This window comes from Oncorhynchus gorbuscha, linkage group LG22 (genome assembly GCF_021184085.1).
Source record: "Oncorhynchus gorbuscha isolate QuinsamMale2020 ecotype Even-year linkage group LG22, OgorEven_v1.0, whole genome shotgun sequence".
NCBI classification, from domain to species: domain Eukaryota; kingdom Metazoa; phylum Chordata; class Actinopteri; order Salmoniformes; family Salmonidae; genus Oncorhynchus; species Oncorhynchus gorbuscha.
In genome coordinates this window covers 4,813,027-4,838,250 of record NC_060194.1, presented here as the reverse complement: position 1 = coordinate 4,838,250, position 25,224 = coordinate 4,813,027, and the positions used below count along the sequence as shown (strand labels likewise).

General features: G+C 41.5%; 1 protein-coding gene across 2 annotated transcripts; it reads left to right on the top strand.

Annotated features, from left to right (window-relative positions):
- The first annotated feature begins 2,008 nt into the window (after positions 1-2,008).
- On the top strand, positions 2,009-23,403 carry LOC124009497 (nuclear receptor subfamily 2 group F member 6-like). 2 transcript variants are annotated; one of them, XM_046321321.1, is made up of 4 exons: positions 2,009-4,257; positions 12,344-12,438; positions 16,360-16,935; positions 21,091-23,403. In XM_046321321.1, exons 1-4 carry the CDS (start codon positions 3,989-3,991, stop codon positions 21,363-21,365), a joined length of 1,215 nt encoding a protein of 404 aa, XP_046177277.1. In that variant the 5' UTR covers positions 2,009-3,988; the 3' UTR covers positions 21,366-23,403. The 2 variants fall into 2 exon arrangements, with proteins under 2 accessions (XP_046177277.1, XP_046177276.1); XM_046321320.1 differs by having other exon boundaries at positions 2,010-4,257; positions 16,357-16,935.
- The last annotated feature ends 1,821 nt before the right edge of the window (positions 23,404-25,224 follow it).

The window sequence follows — 25,224 nt, the reverse complement described above, 5'->3', positions numbered from 1 at the left end:
CCTTATTATGCTACACTGTCCTTATTATGATACACTGTCCTTATTATGATATTCCAAACACTGTCCTTATTATGACGGTCCTTATTATGCTAAAGTCCACGCTGTCCTTATTATGATACGCTGTCCTTATTATGATACACTGTCCTTATTATACTACACTGTCCTTATTATGAAAACACTGTCCTTATTATGATACACTGTCCTTATTATGCTACACTGTCCTTATTATGTCCTTATTATGACTGTCCTTATTACACTGTCCTTATTATGCTACACTGTCCTTATTATTATGTCCTACACTGTCCTTATTATGCTACACTGTCCTTATTATGCTACACTGTCCTTATTATGCTACACTGTCCTTATTATGCTACACTGTCCTTATTATGATACACTGTCCTTATTATGATACACTGTCCTTATTATGCTACACTGTCCTTATTATGATACACTGTCCTTATTATGCTACACTGTCCTTATTATGCTACACTGTCCTTATTATACTACACTGTCCTTATTATGATACACTGTCCTTATTATGCTACACTGTCCTTATTATACTACACTGTCCTTATTATGATACACTGTCCTTATTATACTACACTGTCCTTATTATACTACACGGTCCTTATTATGCTACACTGTCCTTATTATATGTCCTTATTATGATACACTGTCCTTATTATGTCCTTATTATGATACACTGTCCTTATTATACTACACTGTCCTTATTATACTACTGTCCTTATTATTATGATACACTGTCCTTATTATGCTACACTGTCCTTATTATGATACACTGTCCTTATTATGCTACACATTATCTGGATCTGAACAAGGAAAAAAGTGATGTTGGTGACATTTTTTTTAGGTACTTAAGAATGTCTTTCTATAGCGATAAAATATACATTTCTCAAATAACATCATAGTAATATGCCTGATCAGATTCATGACATGTTTTTCTGCATTCTTAGCCAGGATAGTTTTTATTCTCTCCTGCCCTTGTTTCTTTATCTAGGAGGACCCTGGGTTTCGCCAGGCAGGGTGTGAAAGTCAGCGTGACCTTTGGGGCTAACCTCAGACACAAATCACCATGCGCTCCACAAAGCAAGGGAGCTACGGAAACAGAGAACCTTTGTGAAACGGCGATGACCAAAAATGTGCCGTTTTTTGCTGTTGGTGTTGCACAATGAGATGGGTCTTAAGCTGTCTATTCATGGGCTAGGGGTCAAAGTGCAGGCAATATCATTTGCGGGGTTAATGCAGTACACTTAGAAAACATTTGTAGGACTACTTCATATTACTGAAGTCAATGTTTGTAGAAGAATCTGTGTTTTGTTTCAGCTATGAAATGTAAAAATGTAATATAGCCTATTGCATAACCTGCCTGTGGGAACAGAGTAAACTTAACAAACAAGTAGCTTAACATTTTGCCATTAAAAAGCCCACACTGTGTTGGGAGCTTATACAGAGCCATGATAAGAGTGGTCTTGTTTATTTGTCGGAGGGCTTCGAGTTGTTTGGCGTGGTCGGGGGTAACTCTTGCCGTGTGCTTAGAGTCAGGCCTTGGGGTCATGCCTCTCTCCAAGGAGAGCGAACCTCCACGTTCTGTGTGTGTGTGTCAGCCCCACAGCACACTCTCTGCTCTTTGACTCCAATGTCCATATAAGGCAGCTGGTGCCATGGCAACCGTAGGGCTTGAATAGCAGTGTCAAATCCCTGAGCACACACATGAGCCCCTCTCCTTCCCTCTCTCTTTTTCTCCCCCTTGTTCTCTCTCTCTCTCTCTCTCTCTCTCTCTCTCTCTCTCTCTCTCACTCACACACACACACACACACACACACACACACACACACACACACACACACACACACACACACACACACACACACACACACACACACACACACACACACACACACACACACACACACACACACACACACACACACACACACACACACACACACACACACACACACACAGGCTGAAGAAAACTGAGGGAGCAGGAGAGACACAGAGAGAGAGAGAGAGGATGGTCAGTGTGGCGGCTTGCAACACTGTCTAGAGCCTAGCCTTCTTTAAAAAAAAATCTTAATTAAATTTGTGGACTCTGCAGCCAAAGGGAGGAGAGAAAGCCCTGTCCCTTCCCCCTTGCCTCAGCCACGGGAAGCACCCACACGGACTGAGCACAGGGCCACAAGTCAATAGTGCTCGGTGGGAAAGAACTGACAAAAGACTGGAGTGAGTGCTTAGAGTAGCTCCACTGACTTCTGAGGGGTGGAAAGGAGGCTGTTTTGGATTTCTATCTCATCTGTGCTCTCTAATTTTGGAGGGTCTGAATCAGAGACTGGTCTCGCCACAACGACCGATGATATTGCTACAGCCTAGCCCTCTGCAACAACAAACAAGGAAGAGAGGGCACTTCCTTGAGCTAAAGATCCTTTTGAAGAGAGCCAGAGAGACTGGTTGATGTAGTTAAACAGAGGGGGTAGATGTAACCACAGCTGAGACGTGATAGTGGCTTTCTGTGTGCCTTGATGACATTGCCACACAGTGAGCTGTGAAACAGCAAGTTGTTTTGCTAATGGTGACCTGGAAGAGCTCTTTGTCAACCAGAACGTTGTTGGTGCTCTGGGGATGGCTGGTAAACCCGTCTCTTGCCTCGCTCTGTCTGTACCCTCACTCCCGCCGTGGCTGTAAGAGTGATCTAGCAAAAACAAGACATTGACATTTTATATGAGTGTACTTCCCAAGGTAAGCATACAAGGCTTTTGCATTATTTCTCTCTGATGCCAGGATATAAGTTATATATTCCAGAATGGCAGCAGGACTAGGTCTCGACATGAACACTATCAGAAAGGCAAACGGCATGACTGTTTTATGAGGGGTGGCCACTGCTTCCGTCTCCAGGCATGTGCTAAGGACTAGCAAGGTTCTTTTTCAGCCATTATTCTTGCCAAAGAGAGAAGGGAGTGAGAGAGAATTTCCCTCTCTAATCATGTGCAAAGTGCTAGTGAATGCGTAACTCATTCATAGACGCCAACTACCTTCAGCGACTATTGAAGATAGTATCTTCTGTCCCCTGGGAGTTTTTTAAAAAGAGCTTCAACGCCCGTTCTGAACGTTAAAACGCATCGCTTGCGGTAAGGTTTTGGAAACATAAGGACTGGCGTGCTCAGAACACCTGTGTGTAAGCGTTAACTGGGGAGGAAGTATATTTCGTCAACTGGAGGCGCGCACAGCATATGGACGTGTGAGAAACTGCTACTGTTAAGTGTATCTTTTTTTATTTGAAAGATTCTTTCTTGCTGATATGAAAGATAAGGGGCATATCACATGTTTCGAAAAACCGCTTCGCAAGTGATGATTATTGACGTTTCTAAACGTTAAAACACAGTTTCTGAATTGCAGTTCACACGCAGCCAACCGTGGGCGAAGCTAACCAGTAAAAAACCCTACGGATAATAAGGGTTTTCGAGAGCTAGTGAATGGGGTGTGTTTCGGTCCGTTGTTGAAAGTGGCTGAAGCGGTAACAATTTGACCTCTATAATATAAGACAGCCGTCGGAGGACATGGGCCAAAGGAAAAAGAGTGAATAACTGGTAAAGGAGAAAGAAAAACAGGGGCCATTGGAAGCCACAGGCATGCAAAACAAAAGTTTCTAAAGTGAAAGGCTTAACTATTTCCGGATCATATTGTAAGGGGAGGAGACAAAACAGCTCTATTGTTTTTTGGTGGGAGGACAAACATTCTACACCATTTATACTGTTCTATAAATTAAAAGAGGGTGTGGGTATTTTTCAGGCAGACTATTTTAGTTTCCAACACACTTTAAGGACCAAACAAATGATTAAATGAGAAGACAGAGAACCTTCAAATATTAAACTCTGAACAGCGGAGCACAAAAGAAAGTCAGAAAGTTTAGACGGCAGCTACCGAAAGCTTTGGCTGTCTCCCATTCCTTCTGTGGTCTGCTAATCAAACAATGGCCATGGTGAGTGGGGGCTGGGGAGACCCCAACGGGGGCACCAACGGGCTGGGGGACAAGAGCTATCTGAGGGGAGAGGAGGAGGACGGTTCGCCCCAGGCAGGGGGCAGTGACATGGAGGCTGGGGACGAGGACAAGGCATGTGTGGTGGACTGTGTGGTGTGTGGGGACAAGTCCAGTGGGAAGCACTACGGTGTGTTCACCTGCGAGGGCTGCAAGAGCTTCTTCAAGAGAAGCATCCGGCGCAACCTCAACTATACCTGCAGGTGAGACTTAATTCATAATTGTGGTGATTTAATTATGGATTCTCAAAGTGGATGGATAATTATAACAGAACAACCTCAACTATACCTGCAGGTGAGACTTAATTCATAATTGTGGTGATTTAATTATGGATTCTCAAAGTGGATGGATAATTATAACAGAGCTGCATGTGTAACCTTTTGGGAGACCCAACCCAAATGTGGGTTATAGATATGGGTTATAGTGGGTTATAGATATGTCATTCTCATTGAAAGCAAGTCTAAGAAGCAGTAGATCTGTTCTATGTGACCTATTTCTATGCTTCCTGTTCTTAAGTTTCCTTTTTGAGTGTTTTACTTTCTGTTAGGTACACCAGCTTCAAACAGCTAAAAATACAATATTTTTGGTTATGGAAAATATATTTAACAACGTTTTAAATAGTACAATAATTCTCTAGACTATACTTGTTTGTTTTGTCACATAAACTGAAATTAGGCAAACTATTCGAATTTTAGCAAGCAGGAAGTGGTCGGAGCGATTTCTGCATAGTGCATCTTTAAAGTGCTCAAAGCGATTTACATTGTAAGAGGAGAATTCACCTCTTTCTCCACCAAACTGTAGCATACACCTGGGTAATAGCTTTGTCACTGAGCCTTTATTTTTGATCTCTTAGTTTGTCCTTATCCTTGATATCCCATTTGTACAAAGCAAATGGATGCAAATAGCTAGAATGAGTTGTGCATTAATACATTGTTGACTGTGCAGAGCTGTTACAATTTCCCACAGCAGTGCGCATAATGCATTTGAGTCATCCCTCACTTAAAGGGATATTTGGGGAATTTGTTTCATTAGTCCACTGTTGATACAGTCCCAAAATGTTTGGTATGTCAGCAAAGATGTCAAGATATAAAACTTTCAAAATACAGAAAGTGTCACAGTACGATGCGTTTTGAAAGTTCTACGTCTTGAAAACTTGAGTGGTGAAATGCAAAACATTTTGGGACTGTATCAACAGTGGACTAATGAATCAAATACCAAAAGACGGATTTTGAGTGGTATTTTCCTTTAAGTGAGAGCCTTTCATGACACATCTCTGAAGAGAATAGCTGAATTAAACGTTGTTACACACCATTGTTTATTGGCAGATGTTTTGATTGTCCATATTATTGGTAGACAACAATACGCAAAAATTGAGGGTTGAATATACACCTCTATTGCATTTAATTGTATTGTTCAGCTCTATATTGTGATATTTTGTAATGTACTGTGCTGTTTTGCGGTATGCTATTTATTGATTTAAATCCCAGAAGATATCATACAAATTCATGTGTTTGCTTCTACAAAACTGGCCTTGAAGTCAGTTGATTGAATTTCTTCCTCACTGAGATTTTGTCATTCTTACATCAGCCACTCTGCCCATATGAAAGATCCATGAGCAAGATGCAATACTTAATGCCAAGGATCATCTAAGGAAAGAGAGGGATTGGGTCATACAGTATATACACAGAAAATTGGCCAGTGTTACCTAGTGTTTTTCAGTGTAACATTTCTAGTGTTGATTCAGAAGGTAAATTAACTCTGTGAAAATAACACTCAGAGGTGTAAAATAACCCCAGTGTTGGTGTTAATAACCAGTATTGAGTGAGATTGTGTCAGTTTTACTATGTGGAGTGTAAAACAGTCCTTTCAAAACCACACCCCTCGTTATCAGATTTCCCAGCATGCTCTACTGCAGGTAGATTTTTTTGTTGTTGTTAACATTTCATTTGAAGGGGTCCTTATTACAGTGTCATTACATGTGTAATTATACTGTAACAAGTATTGTAGTTAATTGTAATAACTCATAGTTACACTGTAATAACAACATGTAACTGGTTGTAATTGCGGTTTGTAATTACAGAGGCGTAACAACAAATTCATGTTACTATGCTTGTCAGAAATGGGCAAGATTCAAATTTAATGTTTAGTTTCTTCTCAGCTGCATATAATATCCGTAATAACTGTAATCTTTTGTGGACAGATGCACTGGGTGTCCGAGATTCCAACAAAGGTTGGAAGCTCAAAGGGCTCTAATTACCTACTCGTAAATGCGCAGTCTTCAAAATCTACACTCAATGTTGTCACAGAGTAATTGTAATATCTGCATAAGTACAATGTAATTACTGGGTGTTACACAGGATTTAGCTAGTTAAAATGAAGTGTATCTGGAAGTGTACTTGCATGTAATACATAGTACGCTACCCATTCTGGCAATCTAATCATCTGCTTCTGAAAGCGCCATCCAAATGAGAAAATAAACACACTAGTGCATGTCTGTAATATCTGAATAAGTACAAGGTTTTCGATAGTTCTTACACAGGATTTAGCTATTTAAAGGGTGCTGTAACTTTATAGCTACATGTGAGCAATGTCTATATAATGACTTATTACTCATTACCAAGTGAAAATACGTACAATCAAAAAAAGAGCTCCTAATTTAGCCAACTTTATTGCAACATGTAGAAAGAGCTTACCTTACAATATAACAAGGATGTTATTGTTATATTAATAATTGTATTACTTAGATTAAACAAATATATATACATATACACAGTGCCTTGCAAAAGTATTCACCCCCTTGGCGTTTTTCCTATTTTGTTGCATTACAACGTGTAATTTAAATAGATGTGGATTTCATGCAATGGACATACACAAAATAGTCCAAATTGGTGACGTGAAATAAAAAAATACTTTGTTTAAAAATGTAAAAGTGGTGCGTGCATATTGATTCAACCCCTTTGCTGAGAAGCCCCTAAATAAGATCTGGTGCAAACAATTACCTTCAGAAGTCACATAATTAGTTAAATAAAGTCCACCTGTGTGCACTTTAAGTGTCACATGATCTGTCACATGATCTCAGTATATATACACCTGTTCTGAAAGGCCCCAGAGTCTGCAACACCACTAAGCAAGGGGCACCACCAAGCAAGCGGCACCATGAAGACCAAGGAGCTCTCCAAACAGGTCAGGGACAAAGTTGTGGAGAAGTACAGATCAGGGTTGGGTTATAAAAAAATAGCCAAAACTTTGAACATCCCACGGAGCACCATTAAATCCATTATTAAAAAATGGAAAGTATATGGCACCACAACAAACCTGCCAAGCGAGGGCTGCCCTCCAAAACTCATGGACCAGGCAAGGAGGGCATTAATCAGAGAGGCAACAAAGAGACCAAAGATAACCCTGAAGGAGCTGCAAAGCTCCACAGTGGAGATTGGAGTATCTGTCCATAGGACCACTTTAAGCCGTACACTCCACATAGCTGGGCTTTACAGAAGAGTGGCCAGAAAAAATTGCTTAAAGAAAAAAATAAGCAAACACGTTTGGTTTTCGCCAAAAGGCATGTGGAAGACTCCCCAAACATATGGACGAACGTACTCTGATCAGATGAGACTAAAATTGAGCTTTTTGGCCATCAAGGAAAATGCTATATCTGGTGCAAACCCAACATCTCTCATCAGCCAGAGAACACCATATCCACAGTGAAGCATGGTGGTGGCAGCATCACCACCATGCTTCATGTTTTTCATCGTCAGGGACTGGGAAACTGGTCAGAATAGAAGGAATGATGGATGGTGCTAAATAGAGGGACATTCTTGAGGAAAACCTGTTTCAGTCTTCAAGAGATTTGAGACTGGGATGAAGGTTCACCTTCCAGCAGGACAATGACCCTAAGCATACTGCTAAAGCAACACTCGAGTGGTTTAAGGGGAAACATTTAAATATCTTGGAATGGCCTAGTCAAAGGCCAGACTTCAATCCAATTGAAAATATGTGGTATGACTTAAAGATTGCTGTAGACCAGCGGAACTCATCCAACTTGAAGGAGCTGGAGCAGTTTTACCTTGACGAATGGGCAAAAGTCCCAGTGGTTGGATGTGACAAGCTTATAGAGACACACCCCAAGAGACTTGCAGCTGTAATTGCTGCAACTGGTGGCTCTACAAAGTATTGACTTTGGCCAAATACCTATTTTCCACCATAATGTGCAAATAAATTCATTAAAATCCTACAATGTGATTTTCTGGATTTTTTTTCTCATTTTGCCTGTCATAGTTGAAGTGTACCTATGATGAAAATTACAGGCCTCTCTCATCTTTTTAAGTGGGAGAACTTGCACAATTGGTGGCTTGACTAAATACTTTTTTGCCCCACTGTATATATATATATATATACAGGCCTACTCAATAACATAAACATAACTATTTAAGTAGTGAATCAATCTGTATCAGTTAGTATGGTGAGTGGCCTAGATAGCTAGCTAATTTAGCAAAATGGGAGTGTCTTTTTCTGACCTTTATAGCATTACAAGGGACAATGGAAATCGACAACTCTGTCTGACTGTATTCATTTGTTTGCTCCTTCTAAGCATCCTGGAGTCTGAGACCTTGTGGGAATCTGTGGTAAAGAAGAAGAATGTATGACAATTTAGCATAGACACTAAACATTACCGCTAGTTATCATCATCATGATTTCTATAATTTAGGTGTATAGCTAGCTAACTAATTTCCCCCCAACTTCAGAAACACTAGCGGTTAGACGATTAAATCACCGCGAGCTAAACATTTAAATGGACGGTACAATTTGAGACTAAAGACACTCTTCTAGCTAGCTGACCACCAATTTTCATTGCAGTTTATGTAAGTTAAGCTAGGTTTTGAGAGTTTTCATAGTATACACATTTTGTGGGACACACTGTATATTGTAAAATTAGACCGCATGACAGACCACACATCATTTAATATACATATTTTACCTCTGAAATATAGCTAACAGTATATGTTATTTATTTTTAGATATATTTATTATATATTAAATGGTTATTATATATATATATTTATTATTTATATTTATTCTCTAGTAAACACTTCAGATACGAGGTTGTTGTCTCTTTTATGAACTAAATTAAACGGCGATATCTTGTAATTGAACAAAATAGTAAGGTGGCCAATAACGGGGAACCGTATGTGTCACCGACCTTCTAGCCATCACTGATCCATTTTTCACTTTCCATTGGTTTTGTCTCGTCTTCCATCACACCTGGTTTCAATCCCATCAATTACATGTTGTGTATTTAACCCTCTGTTTCCCTCATGTCTTTGTCAGTGATTGTATGTTAGTGTCTTTGGGCACAGTCACTATGGTGGTCTACTTAAAATATGTTGGTATTACAGACTCGGACAGGGACATGTTGAAAAAGTCAGTGAAGACACTTGCCAGTTGATCAGCGCACGCTTGCAGTACACATCCTGGTAATCCATCTGGTGAATCTTGACCTGTTTAAAAGTCTTACTCACATCAGCTGCGGAGAGCATGATCGCACAGTCTTCCGGAACAGCTTGTGCTCTCATGCATGTTTCATTGTTATTTGCCTCGAAGCGAGCATAGAAGTAGTTTAGCTCATCTGGTTGGCTCATGTCACTGGGAAGCTCGTGGCTGTGCTTCCCTTTGTAGTCTGTAATGGTTTGCAAGCCCTGCCACATCCGACGAGCTTCAGAGCCGGTGTAGTACGATTCAATCTTAGTCCTTTATTGACACTTTGCCTGTTTGATGGTTCGTCGGAGGGCATAGCGGGATTTCTTATAAGCTTCTGGGTTAGAGTCCAGCTCCTTGTGTCAGGATTTGGCCAGGGTTGTTCCGGTTTTTGGTCACTAGATGCCCCCATTGTGCCTTTTGACCTTTTGTTTTCCCTTGATCCCCATTATTATTTGCACCTGTGCCTCGTTTCCCCTGATTGTATTTAAACCCTTTATTTTCCTCAGTCCTTTGCTCTGTGTTTGTATGTTAGCACCCAGCCCAAGTACTCTGTGAACTCTTGTTGATCTCGGTGGACTCTCTTGTGGAATTCTGATTTTTTTTGTTCTTGTTTGTTTGTTTTTGAGTATTTTTTTAGGCTTTTTGTGCTATACCTTCCACCTTGTGGATTTACCTTTTTGTCTTGGAGGATTCCCTTTGTTCTTGTGGAATTCCTTTTGAGGTTGTGGAGTTACATGTTTTCCTGAAGAACTTCAATTTTTACTTCATTAAATACACCGTCTCAAGTACTGCTGTGTCTGCCTCATCTTCTGGGTTCTGCCAACTATTCGTGGCTCAGTTGGTTAAGTGACTGTTTCTCACTCTGGAGACCCGGGTTCGTAACCGGGTCCTGACACCTTGAAAGCTGCAGCTCTAGCCTTTAGCTCAGTGTGGATGTTGCCTGTAATCCATGGCTTCTAGTTGGGGTATGTACGTACGGTCACTGTGGGAATGACATCATCGATGCACTTATTGATGAAGCCAATGACTGATGTGGTGTACTCTTCAATGCCATCGTAGGAATCCCGGACCATATTCCCGTCTGTGATAGCAAAACAGTCCTGTAGTTTAGCATCTGCTTCATCTGACCACCTTTTATTTATCCAGTCACTGGTGCTTCCTGCTTACATTTTTTCTTGTAAGCAGGAATCAGGAGGATAGAATTATGGTCAGATTTGCCAAATAGAGAGTGAGGGAGAGCTTTGTATGCATCTCTCTGTGGAGGAGTAAAGGTGGTCCAGAGTTTTTTCCCCTCTGGTTGCACATTTAACATGCTGATATAAATTTGGTAAGACAGATTTAAGTTTCCTGCATTAAAGTCCCCAGCTACTAGGAGCGTCGCCTCTGGGTGAATGTTTTCTTGTTTGCTTATGGCAGAATACAGCCCTTTCAATGCTGTTTTAGTGCCAGCCTCTGACTGTGGTGGTATGTAAACAGCTACGACAAATACAGATCAAAACTCTCTAGGTAGATAGTGTTGTCTACAGCTTATCGTGAGATACTCTACATCAGGCGGGCAATAGCTTGAGACTTCCTTAGATATCGTGCACCAGCTGTTATTTACAAAAATACATAGTCCACCGCCCCTTGTCTTACCAGACGACGCTGTTCTATCCTGCCGGTACAGCATACAACCAGCCAGCTGTATGTTGATAGTGTCCTTGTTCAGCCACGTCTCCGTGAAGCATAAGATGTTACAGTTTTGAATGTCCCGTTAATCTTGCGCGTAGGTCATCGATTTTATTCTCCAAAGATTGCACATTTGCTAGCAGAATGAAAGGAAGTGGGGTTTTATTAGATCGCCTACAAATTCTCAGAAGGCAGCCTGCCGTCTGGCCCCTTTTTCTCCGCCTCCTCTTCACGCAAATCACGGGGATCTGGGGCTGTTCCCGAGAAAGCAGTATATCATTTGGGTCTGGTTCGTCAGACTCGTTGAAGGAAAAAAGGATTCTGCCAGTCCTTGGTGAGTAATCGCAGTCCTTATGTCTAGAAGTTATTTTTGGTTATAAGAGATGGTAATGGCAACATTGTGTATAAAATAAGTTTAAAAATAAGTTACAAAAACGCAAATAAACAAACAAAAAAACTATCGGTTGGGGACACGTAAAACGTCTGCCTTCTTCTCCGGCACCATTGTAGTGTAATCAGCGCACTTTTCAGGGTTAACTTAACACTGAAAAGTGTGGACCCCTGGTTGACATTGGCCCCGTGTTAAGTTTAACACTGTCCGTGTTGATTTAAAGTGGAGAATTTGCTGTGTAGTTATATAACCGGGTTCTGTAAACCAGCTTATATCTATAATATATTTAAATAGAAGCTTATTTTGTATCACATCGTGTTTTATGCTTCAGCTTTTTACCTATACCCTCTAGTAATGTTATGCATTCATTTAGATATGATCTGGTAACTCACAACTGCCTGGAAATGTTTTACATCACATTGAAGTGACCTTCCTCCATTAAAGTGGTCCTTCTGTAGCTCAGTTGGTAGAGCATGGCACTTGTAACGCCAGGGTAGTGGGTTCGATTCCCGGGACCACCCATACGTAGAATGTATGCACACATGACTGTAAGTGTTTGGATAAAAGCGTCTGCTAAATGGCATATTATTATTATTATTATTATATTATTATTAAAGTGATATTACACGTACTGTATATGCTACCATAGATTTCTACCAAGGGTTATGTAGCTATTCTAAGGGTCAGCTAAGCTAAATGTCCTTATCATTTGTGTATGGCATAGCAGTGATGACATGTTTTGATCTATATTTCAGGTCAAATCGAGAGTGCCAGATCGACCAACATCATCGTAACCAGTGCCAGTACTGTCGCCTGGAGAAGTGCTTTCGTGTAGGAATGCGCAAAGAAGGTACTTTTCCTGTCCACATACAATAGAACGCCTGCATACCCATATTTCTGTGTACATTCATGCAGAATATGTTTATGTAGACTTATGAGACATGAACTCCAGTCAAGAAGGGACTGTATCCATAGATTTCTGCCCCAAAAAACAACTTTTGTTTACCATTACATGGCCCCCCACATGAGAAAATACTACAGTTTTTTATAGAATACTACAGTACTTACTATATAATTATATAGTAACCTGTAGTATACAGTAGAATACTATAATACAAACTGCAGTATCCCTCTAATATGTGTAGTACTTATTAAGGAATGTGTTGTATACTGTAGAACACTGTAGTAAATACTACAGTATTATCCTCTCCAAAAAACACTGTAGTAAATACTACAGAAATGACTGCAGAAACAATATTTTTTTTAAACGTAGCTAAATACTACAATAATTATTTTGCATATACCCTACCTATTCCCCTCCCCCCATATCACACTTTGTGCCACCCATAAGTGAAGATCATACAGTACATGCCAAGTATAGATCATATATTGTGTTCCCTACAGGTTGTAGAACTGAGCAGGACTGCAGACTTACCTGCAGGTTACGGAAAATTTGCTCTTTTAGTATTTTGCCAGTAGGTTTCTCAAGGAGAAAGTCTTCACTTCTGTGTCAAAGATAATAAAATGAACGCACTATATTAAATTGTGCAGTAATTTCCATAAAAACACAACAGTAAATTCTACAGTATACCATAATCTGCAAAAACACTACCTGAATTACTATAGTATATACTACAGTTTTATTTTACTACAGTATTTATACTATAGTTAACTGTAAGTACTACAGTATCCACAGACTTTAGTCCGCAAAAACAATACAGTGAATACTATAGTATTTATACCATAGTATACTATAGTATTTTTTCATGTGGGCCATTATCCATGTCACAAATAACTACCCTGGCTTACCATGGGTACAGTCTTGATGCCATGCACTTTGTCATCAAATCTAGTGCCTGCGTGAGTGAATGAGAGGGATACAAGAGCAAGCCACCTGCGCCCCTGAGCACCAGTCATTCACGCACATCACTGTCTGTATCTCAACTGTAACTATAGCCCCATAGTGATTTGAATATACAGTACCAGTCAAAGGTTTGGACACACCTATTCATTCAAGGGTTTTTCTGTCTTTCTTTTTTTATAAAAAAAAAAAAAACTTTTCTACATTGTAGAATAATAGTGAAGACATCAAAACTACTGTATGAAATAACCCACATGGAAACATGTAGTATCCAAAACAGTTAAACAAATGAAAATATATTTTATATTTGAGATTCTTCAAAGTAGCCAAGGCAAAGAGTGGCTACTTTTTAATTATCTGAAATATAAAATATATTTTGATTTGTTTAACACTTTTGTTTGGTTACTACATGATTTCTTATGTGGTATTTCATAGTTTTGATATCTTCGCTATTATTCTACAATGTAGAACATAGTACAAATAAAGAAAAACCCTTGAATGAGTAGGTTGTCCAAAGTTTTGACTGGTACTGTGTATAACGTTCTATCTGTCTGGTAGTACCGGTAGTGACTGTTCCACCGTTACCATGGTTATATGCCATTTTATACTATAACCTAATGAAGCCCTAAGTCAAATACACTATCCCTATGTCGTTGATATGAGGCATTATTGTAGCCTAAGGTAAAGGGTCAGAGTGATATAGCCCACAATGATTTACTTGAGCTGTTGCAGAAAATGTAGAGGAATTTAACTCTAAATGCTTCCTCTTCAGTCTAATCTAGATGACTTTGCCTTCCGTTATCTGTGACCGACTGGCTCGATTTGGTCTTATGTAGCAACATTTGAAATTGTGCGTTTTTTTATTTTTACATTGGATAAAAGTAGAGACTCTAGCTAGAGAATGGTATAACATACACTACAGTTGAGGAACAATGGGAAAGTAATTATGCTTTGAAAGTTGATAAACTTGTCACCTCACTTTTGTGAAAATGGCCATTGAATATTTGATACCTACTGGAGAGCTCTTCTTTGTCTACACCCATTAAGCATCGTTCACACCCTCCTAACCCCACCCATCTCTAAGGATTCACATGTGAGGCTATGTACTAAACAACCAAAGATTTCAAGACTAAAGGCTGGTATATGCTACGGGCGTTTTCGTAAATTTAATCTTAATAAATGTATCAGTTATTCTGTGCTCTCGCAAGACAAGAGTGCTTTGAAATCGGAGTATATAGCCAGAGTGAATTTACCAGCTGTGTCTCTCAGCAGTTGTTGCAGTCACATAAACATTCTATTGAAATAGCTACTTGCATAATGAAATATTTTGTTTAGACACGTAGCTAGCTAACTAGCTAAACAATAAACCATAATCCCAACCCATAACGGTACTACCCTGCATGCATTTTAAGGTACCTAACCAACCGGGTTCAATGTTAGCTAGCTAATATTAGGTTATAACGAGCAATGCAAATGGCTCTGAGATACGAATAATATTACTACAGAGATCATACACACAATGTTAGCTAGCTAGCCAGTTAACGTTAACTAACAGTACACTTTAACTTGAAATGAAAACAACTTTCTGACAAAATTAGAAACATGTAATATCTGAAAATGTAGCTAGCTAGACTATCTTACCTGTATACATGGATGGACACTTCTCCCCTCTGTCACAGTCATGGTTGCCTTTAGTTTGAAGATGTATTCCGGAGACAGGTGTTTTATTCCACAGCCTTCTGTGTGTTCTCTTTTCAACTCCGTCTGCATATTTGTAATCAAACCCCAGAACTTCATCTCTTTAGCTATCATACACTAATTGCACTGATTTCAAAACTCGGTCCTCCAGAAAGTGGAGAGCAACCCTGATGCAGTTCTACTATGTGATATCTTTAAACAAAATCAGTGTTAGAAAGGATTACCTACACATACTGACCAGCTCATGTTATAGACAGAAGCGTGCTACATGGCAGACCAATCCGATCTCATCTCTCGGGATGTCCTACCAACTCATTATCTCAGCCAATCATGGCTAGCGGGAAGGTTTCTGCCTTTTTCCGTGGCTAAACCAACTTTTTCTGCGGCTAAACCAACTAGGCTCTTAATTTAAAAATGTTATTCGTATTTACAGATTGCGTACGAGTTTGTTATTAAGGCACATGAAAGTTCACATGTTCCAGAAGGCATTTCTGCCCCCGCATTTTGATTTTAAAAAATGTTACGCTCAAATGGTGCTACTGTGAAGTAGTGCGCCTAGTTTCCTGAAACGAGTCACATATGCTCCTCCTATAGGAGCATATTACAGTGGAATTCTCAAGGTTAAATGACTCACCCAATGGCTTAATACATTAACTATGGTTGGGAGCATTATAGCAGTATTTGATATAGCCACGCTCTATTTCATCCTTACAAAGAAGCTAAATAATTTCCTTTTCTTCCTGAGAGCAATCAATCTGAAAACAAAGGCCATAATGTCATATGTTATCCCACTTTTGGTAATACAAATCTTTACATAGTAAAAAATGAACTCCAGGAGAGAATTAATTGGAGGAAATGTAATTGTAATGGATAATTCTGCTGTCTTTTGTTTTATTCTTCGGGATAACCTTCAATTGGAGGATTCTCGAAGAATGCAAGTCCTCCATTTTGCCCTCTTTTATTGAGGAATCTGTCTGCTCCCCTTTGTGTCAGCTTCACTCAGGAATGAGATGGTCCTTATCTGGTCAAGACCGTCTGTTGATAATCTGCCAGACCTTCTGTGAGAGAGCATGCCCGACTCACTTTCAACTTCTCCCCCCTGCCCTCCCTACTTTTCAACCCAAATCCTAATCCCTTTCGTCCTCCCCATTTCCCTGCCCCTTCTTAACTTCCCCCCAACCTCCCTTTGTGCCCCCATCCCCACCCCAGCAGTTCAGCGCGGACGTATCCCCCCCTCACACTCCAGCCTCAGCCCCACGGGCACCCCAGTAGGTGGCGGTAGTGGCGTAGGAGGGGCTGATTTCTACAACAACAATGGTGGGCAGCCCGTGTCAGAGCTAATCTCCCAGCTGCTGCGTGCCGAGCCCTACCCCAGCAGCCGCTACGGCCACCAGTACAACCAACAGGGCCAGGCCACCGGCGCAGGCGGGGCTGTCATGGGCATCGACAACATCTGCGAGCTGGCAGCTAGGCTGCTCTTCAGCACCATTGAGTGGGCCAGGAACATCCCCTACTTCCCAGAGCTGCCTGTGTCAGAGCAGGTAGCTCTCCTCAGGTTGAGCTGGAGCGAGTTGTTCATCCTGAACGCAGCCCAGTCCGCCCTGCCCCTCCACATGGCCCCACTGCTGGCCGCTGCGGGTTTCCACTCCTCACCCATGTCGGCCGAGCGGGTGGTATCCTTCATGGACCAGGTGAGGGTGTTCCAGAACCAGGTGGAAAAGCTGAGCCGGCTCCAGGTGGACTCTGCCGAGTACAGCTGTCTTAAGGCCATCGTCCTCTTCTCGCCAGGTGAGATGTCTGTTTTATTTTATTCCCACCTTGTACTGTATGCGGATTGTGTCTGATGAGATTTGTTTTGACATGCAAATACTTTTTGATGTCAGACTTGATGACCTATATGTCGACCTGATACATTTTGAGACTTTTGACTACTGTACATATTCAAACTATTGACTTGCATACTGTGACTTTTTACTAACATGCTGAGACTTTAACATATGCACTACAGGACCAAAAGTATGTGGACACCTGCTTGTCGAACATCTCATTCCAAAATCAGGGGCATTAATATGGAGTTGGTCCCCCCCTTTGCTGCTATAAAAAGCCTCCACTCTTCTGGGAAGGCTTTCCACTAAATGTTGGAACATTGCTACGGGGACTTGCTTCCATTCAGCCACAAGAGCATTAGTGAGGTCAGGCACTGATGTCGGGCGATTATGCCTGTCTCACAGTTGGCGTTCCAATTCATCCCAAAGGTGTTCAATGGGGTTGAGGACAGGGCTTTGTGCAAGTCAGTGAAGTTCTCCCACACCGTTCTTGAAAAACTATTTCTGTATGGATCTCTTTTTGTGCCCGAGGACATTGTCATGCTGAAACAGTAAAGGGCCTTCCCCAAACTGTTACCACAAAGTTGGAGGCAAAAAATCGTCTAGAATGTCATTGATTTCCCTTCACTAGAACTAAAGGGCCTAGCCTGAACCATGAATAATAGCCCCAGACCACTTTTCCTCCAACAAACTTTACAGTTTGCACTATGCATTGAGGTAGAGTTCCCCTGGCATCCACCAAACCCAGATTCGTCCGTCAGACTGACAGATGGTGAAGCGTGAATAATCACTCCAGATAACGTGTTTCCGCTGCTCCAGAGTCCAATGGCGGCGAGCTTTACACCACTCCAGCTGATGCTTAGCATAGCACATGGTGATCTTAGGCTTGTGTGTGGCTGCTCAGCCGTGGAAACCCATTTCATGAAGCTCCCGACGAACAGTTCTTGTGTTGATGTTGTTTCCACAGGCAGTTTGGAACTTGGTAGTGAGTGTTGCAACCGAGGGCAGATTATTTTTACGCACTACGCACTTCAGCACTCGACGGTCCCGTTCTGTGAGCTTGTGTGGCCTACCACTTCGCAGCTAAGCTGTTGTTGCTCCCAGACTTCACAATAACAGCAGTTACAGTTTATTGGGGCCATTCTAGCAGGGCCCAAATTTGACAAACTGACTTGTTAGAAAGGTGGCATCCTATGCCGGTGCCACGTTGAAAGACACTGAGCTTTTTAAGAAGGCCATTCTACTGCCATTGTTTGTCTATGGAGATTACATGGCTGTGTGCTGAATTTTATACACCTGTCAGAAATGGGTGTGGCTGAAATAGCTGAATCCAGTCATTTGAAGGGGTGTCCACATACGTTTGTATATGTAGTGTATTTCTAATGGGAAAGCATATCACTCTATATCAGGGCTTTCCAAACCCTCTTCCTGGAGAGCTACAGTACAGTCCAATACATTTTGCTCTTCCCCTTATGTAACGCACTCAATTCTAATAATTAGCTGGTTGATAAACTGAAACTACGAGAGGGTTTCTCTCCAGGAACAGTGTTGGGGAGCACTGCGCTACATTATCTAATGGTAACCAAGCACCTGTTGACTGAAATCACGAGGACAAATCCTGAACACGGTTATACTGGTAGACTTGAGGAGTGTGGTACACTCTCCTTGCACCACAATACAAGTGCAGAGTACAATCACAGGCCTTATGTAGATGTATGGTAGTGTGGTGTTTTTCAACTCCGGCCCTCGAGGAGTCTACACGACAGCACACATTTTATTTCAGGCCCCGAACAAAAACACCTGATCGAGGGTTTGATGATTAGTTGATGAGTTGAATCGGGTGCCCCGTTTAAATAAAAAATAAAAAGTTTACTTTTGGGGCTCAAGGACGAGAGGAGAAAAAAAACTGTTGTGGTCGATATTGTAATTGAAAGGTCTGCACTGCACACTTACCCTGAGAATGTGATCACGCTCTCCGTAGCTGACGTGAGTAAGACCTTTAAACAGGTCAACATTCACAAGGCTGAGTGGCCAGACGGATTACCAGGACGTGTGCTCTGGGCATGTGCTGACCAACTGGCAGGTGTCTTTACTGACATGTTCAACATGTCCCTGATTGAGTCTGTAATAGCAACATGTCTCAAGCAGACCATCATAGTCCCTGTGCCCAAGAACACGAAGGCAACCTGCCTAAATGACTACAGACCCGTAGCACTCACGTCCGTAGCCATGAAGAGCTTTGAAAGGTTGGTAATGGCTCACATCAACACCATTATCCCAGAAACCCTAGACCCACTCCAATTTGCATACAGCCCAAACAGATCCACAGATGATGCAGTCTCTATTGCACTCCAAACTGCACTTTCCCACCTGGACAAAGGAACACTTATGTGAGAATGCTATTAATTGACTGCAGCTCAGCATTCAACACCATAGTACCCACAAAGCTCATCACTAAGCTAAGGATTCGGGGACTAAACACCTCTCTCTGCAACTGGATCCTAGACATCCTGACGGGCCGCACCCAGGTGGTGAGGGTAGGTAGCAACACATCTGCCAGGCTGATCCTCAACACTAGAGCCCCCCAGGGGTGCGTGCTCAGTCCCCTCCTGTACTCCCTGTTCACCCACGACTGCATTGCCAGGATCGACCCCAACACCATCATTAAGTTTGCAGACGACACAATAGTGGTAGGCCTGATTAACGACGAGACGACGAGCCTATAGGGAGGGGGTCAGAGACCTGGCCGGGCGGTGCCAGAATAACAACCTATCCCTCAACGTAACCAAGACTAAGGAGATGATTGTGGACTACAGGAAAAGGAGGACCGAGCATGCCCCCATTCTCATCGACAGGGCTGTAGTATAGCAGGTTGAGAGCTTCAAGTTCCTTGGCGTCCACATCACCAACAAACTAGAATGGTCCAAACACACCAAGACAGTCGTGAAGAGGGCACGACAAAGGCTATTCCCCCTCAGGAAACTAAAAATATTTGGCATGGGTCCTGAGATCCTCAAAAGGTTCTATAGCTGCAACATTGAGAGCATCCTGACTGGTTGCATCACTGCCTGGTACGGCAATTGCTCTGCCTCCAACCGCAAGGCACTACAGAGGGTAGTGGGTACGGCCCAGTACATCACTGGGGATAAGCTGCCTACCACCCAGGACCTCTACACCAGGCAGTGTCAGAGGAAGGCCCTAAAAATGGTCAAAGACCCCAGCCACCCCAGTCATAGAATGTTCTTTCTACTACCGCATGGCAAGCGGTACCGGAGTGCCAAGTCTAGGACAAAAAGGCTTCTCAACAGTTTTTACCCCCACGCCATAAGATTCCTGAACAGGTAATCAAATGGCTACCTGGACTATTTGCATTGTGTGCCCCCAACCCCTCTTTTACACTGCTGCTACTCTCTGTTTATCATATATGCACAGTCACTTTAACTATACATTCATGTACATATGTACATACTACCTCAATAGGCCCGACCAACCACTGCTCCCGCACATTGGCTAACCGTGCTATCTGCATTGTGTCCCGCCACCCACCACCCCCTCTATGCATAGTCAATTTAACCATATCTACATGTACATACTACCTCAATCAGCCTGACTAACCGGTGTCTGTATGTAGCCTCACTACTTTTATAGCCTCGCTACTGTTTTTCACTGTCTTTTTACTGTTCTTTTTATTTCTTTACCTACCTATTGTTCACCCCATACCATATTTTGCACTATTGGTTAAAGCCTGTAAGTAAACATTTCACTGTAAGGTCTACACCTGTTGTATTCGGTGCGTGTGACAAATACACTTTGATTTGATTTGAAAATGTTGACATGTAAATTAAACAATTTTGCATTATCATGCTTGAATGACCAAAATCAAAAACACATAAACAAAAGATAGAAATGATGCAATGTGTAATAAACAGGAAAACAGAAGAGAGAAAAATTGTAGAGAAAAAAAAAACCTTTTTAGTTGTCGGTTAGAATCTTTTTCTTGTTGGTGCAAAACGAAAGCAACCCTTCATCTTTATTTAGGGTCCTGTCTCAATAAAGTACTGCTCCCTCCCACTTTGTCCTCACCTCAACAATCTCTTCCTCCCTTCTTCCATCTCAGATGCGTGTGGCCTGACAGACCCAGCCCATGTGGAGTCTCTGCAGGAGAAGGCCCAGGTGGCTCTGACAGAGTACGAGCGGATGCAGTACCCAGGTCAGCCCCAGCGCTTCGGCCGCCTGCTCCTCCGCCTGCCCGCGCTCCGCGCGGTGCCCGCCAGCCTCATCTCCCAGCTCTTCTTCATGCGTCTGGTGGGCAAGACGCCCATCGAGACTCTCATCCGCGACATGCAGCTCTCCGGAAGCTCTATCAGCTGGCCCTACGTCCCTGGACAGTAACCCCGAAATGAAGTCTCCGTCTGGGCAGTGACGAGAAGGACCACAGGTTCCTCTGACTCATCCATCTGTGTGATCAAATGCTAGCACCAGCTGGACATCATACAAGTTTGCCTGCCTCCATGAACTGAGCTCTCCATACCAGCCTATCGCAAGCTCGGTCTATTGCCAGCACACTGGTGCCAACGCACCTACTGTGCGCCATTATGGCAACCTGAGTCAGCTATGCCATCCGCATGCCATAGTGACTTACATACACACATTAATGTCCTGCCAATAGAGGTCACTGGAACCATGCCTCATTTTCCACATCTCATTGCCTTTGGTGCAAAGACTTTCAACATCAAACCAAGACGGAGAATTATGGTAGAAAAGCTTTATATATGCAAACACAGAAGTGATAGAGGAAATGGAACTGGGACAAGACATTTCACCCGAATCTTCATCGTCCACTGAAATTTCACTCAAAACGTAATTGTCCTTAAAGCTAGAATCCTTACTTGCTACATCCATTTTTGGACTTATAAATGAATGATATATACCCATTTATTATTGAAGAATATAACGTATAAATAACTTATAGTCTCAAACCATCGTTTAAACTACATTGTTAAATGTACCTACAGTATCTCCAAGCGCATTCCGCAGCTTTTTACCAAAACAGAGGCGGGGTGCCTGCTTTGTTATCGTTTCAATTAAGGATTCTAGCTTTAAAGAGGTTATAGATATGACATTTGAACTACTTCCTCAGCCAGGCAGATAAAGTGGAGAGACTTACAGAGGGACTCAATGAAGGTTTCCATGTACCACTCATAGGGCTCTTACGTGTTGTACTGGGCAACTTTTCAAACTCCACAGTCACACAAATATTGATCGATACCTCACAAGAGAGCAGAATGCTATGGACGGATTTCTTCTAAAGGCAACCTCTCTGTCATTGTACAGTTGTTCACCACAGACTGCCTTCTTTTCAACAACTGCCTTTTCAATATGAATTCGGACACTGCAGTATGAGTAGATCATTCAACTGGACATATTCTTTAAGATTAACACAGTTTTTTTTAAATACGGACTGATATTTAAACTACACCTGAAGATGATGAATGCAGCTGATGTGAGTGACAGGCTGATTGTTGAAACAAGGCTGTTCTCAAGTGACAAAAAAAAGTATTTAATCAAAAAGGTTGTGGCCAAATGGTTTCACTGTGACATATCACCATGCTGAAAGGTTGTGGCCAAACGGTTCACCTCTGACCTGCTGGTAGTTGGTACTTTCAAAATGCAGAGAAATCGCATCAAAACTCATTTTAAGTGTTAAGAAGTGTATATACTGTAGATGTAGGGAACCAAAGGTTGTCCTGCTGCATGTCACAATTTAGTTATTGATCTGTGTTTCATCTCTACGAAATGGGATTAGAAGGTAAAGTTATTTTTTTAAATGTTGAGTTCACGGTTTGTTTTTTAAAACATGAACATTTTAATGTGAAAATACCTCTACCATTCCTCGAGATGTGTCAAAAAGATGCGATTCTCCATCGCGGTGAAAATGACACTACACTGGTGCAGAACAAGAGGCTACCCCTGAGCCAATTGTGTTGCCACCACAAAGTCATGCATTCCACTAGCTCAATGCAGAACACTTAGGCAATATGGGAGTTTGTTGTCATGGCTGTTTGGTGATGTGACTGCTGCAGCCAAAATGACAAGGTGAGTGTGTGGATCGTTTCTTTCCTTAGTTGTGTTACCGCCATAAGAATGTCAGTTAGATGTGGGCAATATGTTTTGTACTCACAAGCCAATAAGAGATGGAATTAGTGATTTGTATATACACTAGATGAGTTGTGGGGTGATGTGTTGAAGCCACTGTGCCTCCATCTTGGCACTCCCCCACCTTGTAAAAAATATTTTGGAAGCAATAGAAATGCATTTATTAATGTCTACGTTCGTTTTTGCCCCATTGATTCCATTTCTGACACCTTAATTCATGCTTTTAAATTATATTATGTGAGGTAAGCAAAAATAAAAAATGGAAAAAAATATATCAACATTTTTTTTTAGTATCATTTTTTGAGATGACTAATGTTACCATCCCTACTAGAACAAACAATACTTAACTATATGTAATTTTGTCATTGAAACATGTAGAATTCCATTCATTCCTATGGAGGACTGCTCCTACTGGGGAGTACCAGTATGTATGTATAGGCTTTCATCAAAGAAAAACTACTGTAAATGTTGTTTTTGACAAATGTCGGGAAAGAATGTGTTGCATGATCACATTGCAAAACATTACATTCTAGAACAATTTAGAATATTTAATCACAAAAAAAATATGTTAATTGTTATTCTTCATTAAAAACATTAAAGAGAGAATATTAGACAGCACAATAACGTGCAAAGGGTAATGCACACATTTAGTAGAATAGGTGAAAACAGCCTCCTCATTTCAATCTACCTATTGTAAATAATTTCCCAAGAAAGAACCATGACACTGTTGCATCTTGCACCAGCGTGAGGCGACATCAGACAAAGTTACAACTGTTCGTGCTCCTTACCTGTTGTCACCATCATACGATATTCCATGAGAGCATGAGTTGGTGCCTTTCGTCGAGCTGCTGGAAAATATAAGGTAGTGTTTTATCCTTGATTTTACAGTACCGTGAGGTATGCCCCCCTAACGCGGTTTTCACTCACCCGCTTCAGGTCCTTTAGTCCGGTTGTATTCATCAGCCGCTCCCTGAGATGTAGAGGAGAATGCTAAAACATACTACTACAATCTTAGAAAAAAAGGTTCCAAAATGCTTCTTTGGCTGTCCCCATAGGAGAACCCTTTTTGGTTCCAGGTAGAACTCTTTTGGGTTCCATGTAGAAGCCTCTGGGGTAAGGGTTCTACATGGAATCCAATAGGGTTCTACCTGGAACCAAAAGGGTTCTACAAGGAACCAAAAACTAGTTTTCAAAGGGTTGTCCTATGGGGACAGCTGAAGAACATTTTTCGGTTTTAGATAGCACCTTTTTTTTCCCAAGAGTGTACTCAAAAGGGTGTTATTCATAAAAGTTAGACAGTTTTTCCACAATTGTAGAGGAAACATCACACAAATAAATGTTCGAACTCTTATTCTTATTATAGAACTCTTACACTTTTATTATTTGCGTATCATTTAGCTGATTCCTAAAGCTAAAGAGAAAGGTTAAAATACCACCTGCTCCTTAGTAGTACAAATTCTAGGTGAAAATATTGACTCCTTTTACTGTTTTTATTTTTATCATCAAATTTTTTACTCAAAAAGTAGTTACAAATATATTTTAAAAGTAAGCCTGTGTGTATGTGTGTGTGCTGTAACGGTGCTTGTTTCAATGAATCACTAAAAAGTTTACTTTTCATATTTCCACACAAGTATCAGAATAGTGGACTGTAAGACAAAAAATAACCATATTCTTTTTGGCCAAAAATCTAATAGCAGATGCTTTTTCGTGCTCACCGCACCTAGTACTTCATCATCCCATCCTCCAGGATGTCCAGCTCTCGGCTCAGTTCTTGCGCCTGGTCGCTGATGTCATCGATCTCGGCACACAGGCTCTTGTCGCTCGCCAGGTAGAACTCTTTCATATTCTGTCTGCCTGTCTGATGTTATCTCAGGGTACTGAAGAGACACATTACACAGGGATAAAAAGAGACACAGGAAACGCCATTTAGATCAATACTGCAATTTTCTTGAATGCCATCTTAGAATGTAGAACACATTGGCTTTCTGTCATGCTTTCCCACTAGCATGTAACATTGCTGAAACAGCACACACAGCAGATATGGAATGCTGTCTGTCTTGCTGTTTTAATGTTTAATCTATAGCTCAATCCCTTG

Coding starts and splice junctions, on each gene's coding strand:
- LOC124009497 (XM_046321320.1), top strand. CDS start 3,989: ATGGCCATGGTGAGTGGGGGCTGGGGAGACCCCAACGGGGGCACCAAC. Junction 4,258..12,343: donor AACCTCAACTATACCTGCAG/GTGAGACTTAAT, acceptor TCTATATTTCAG/GTCAAATCGAGAGTGCCAGA. Junction 12,439..16,356: donor TGTAGGAATGCGCAAAGAAG/GTACTTTTCCTG, acceptor TCCCCACCCCAG/CAGTTCAGCGCGGACGTATC.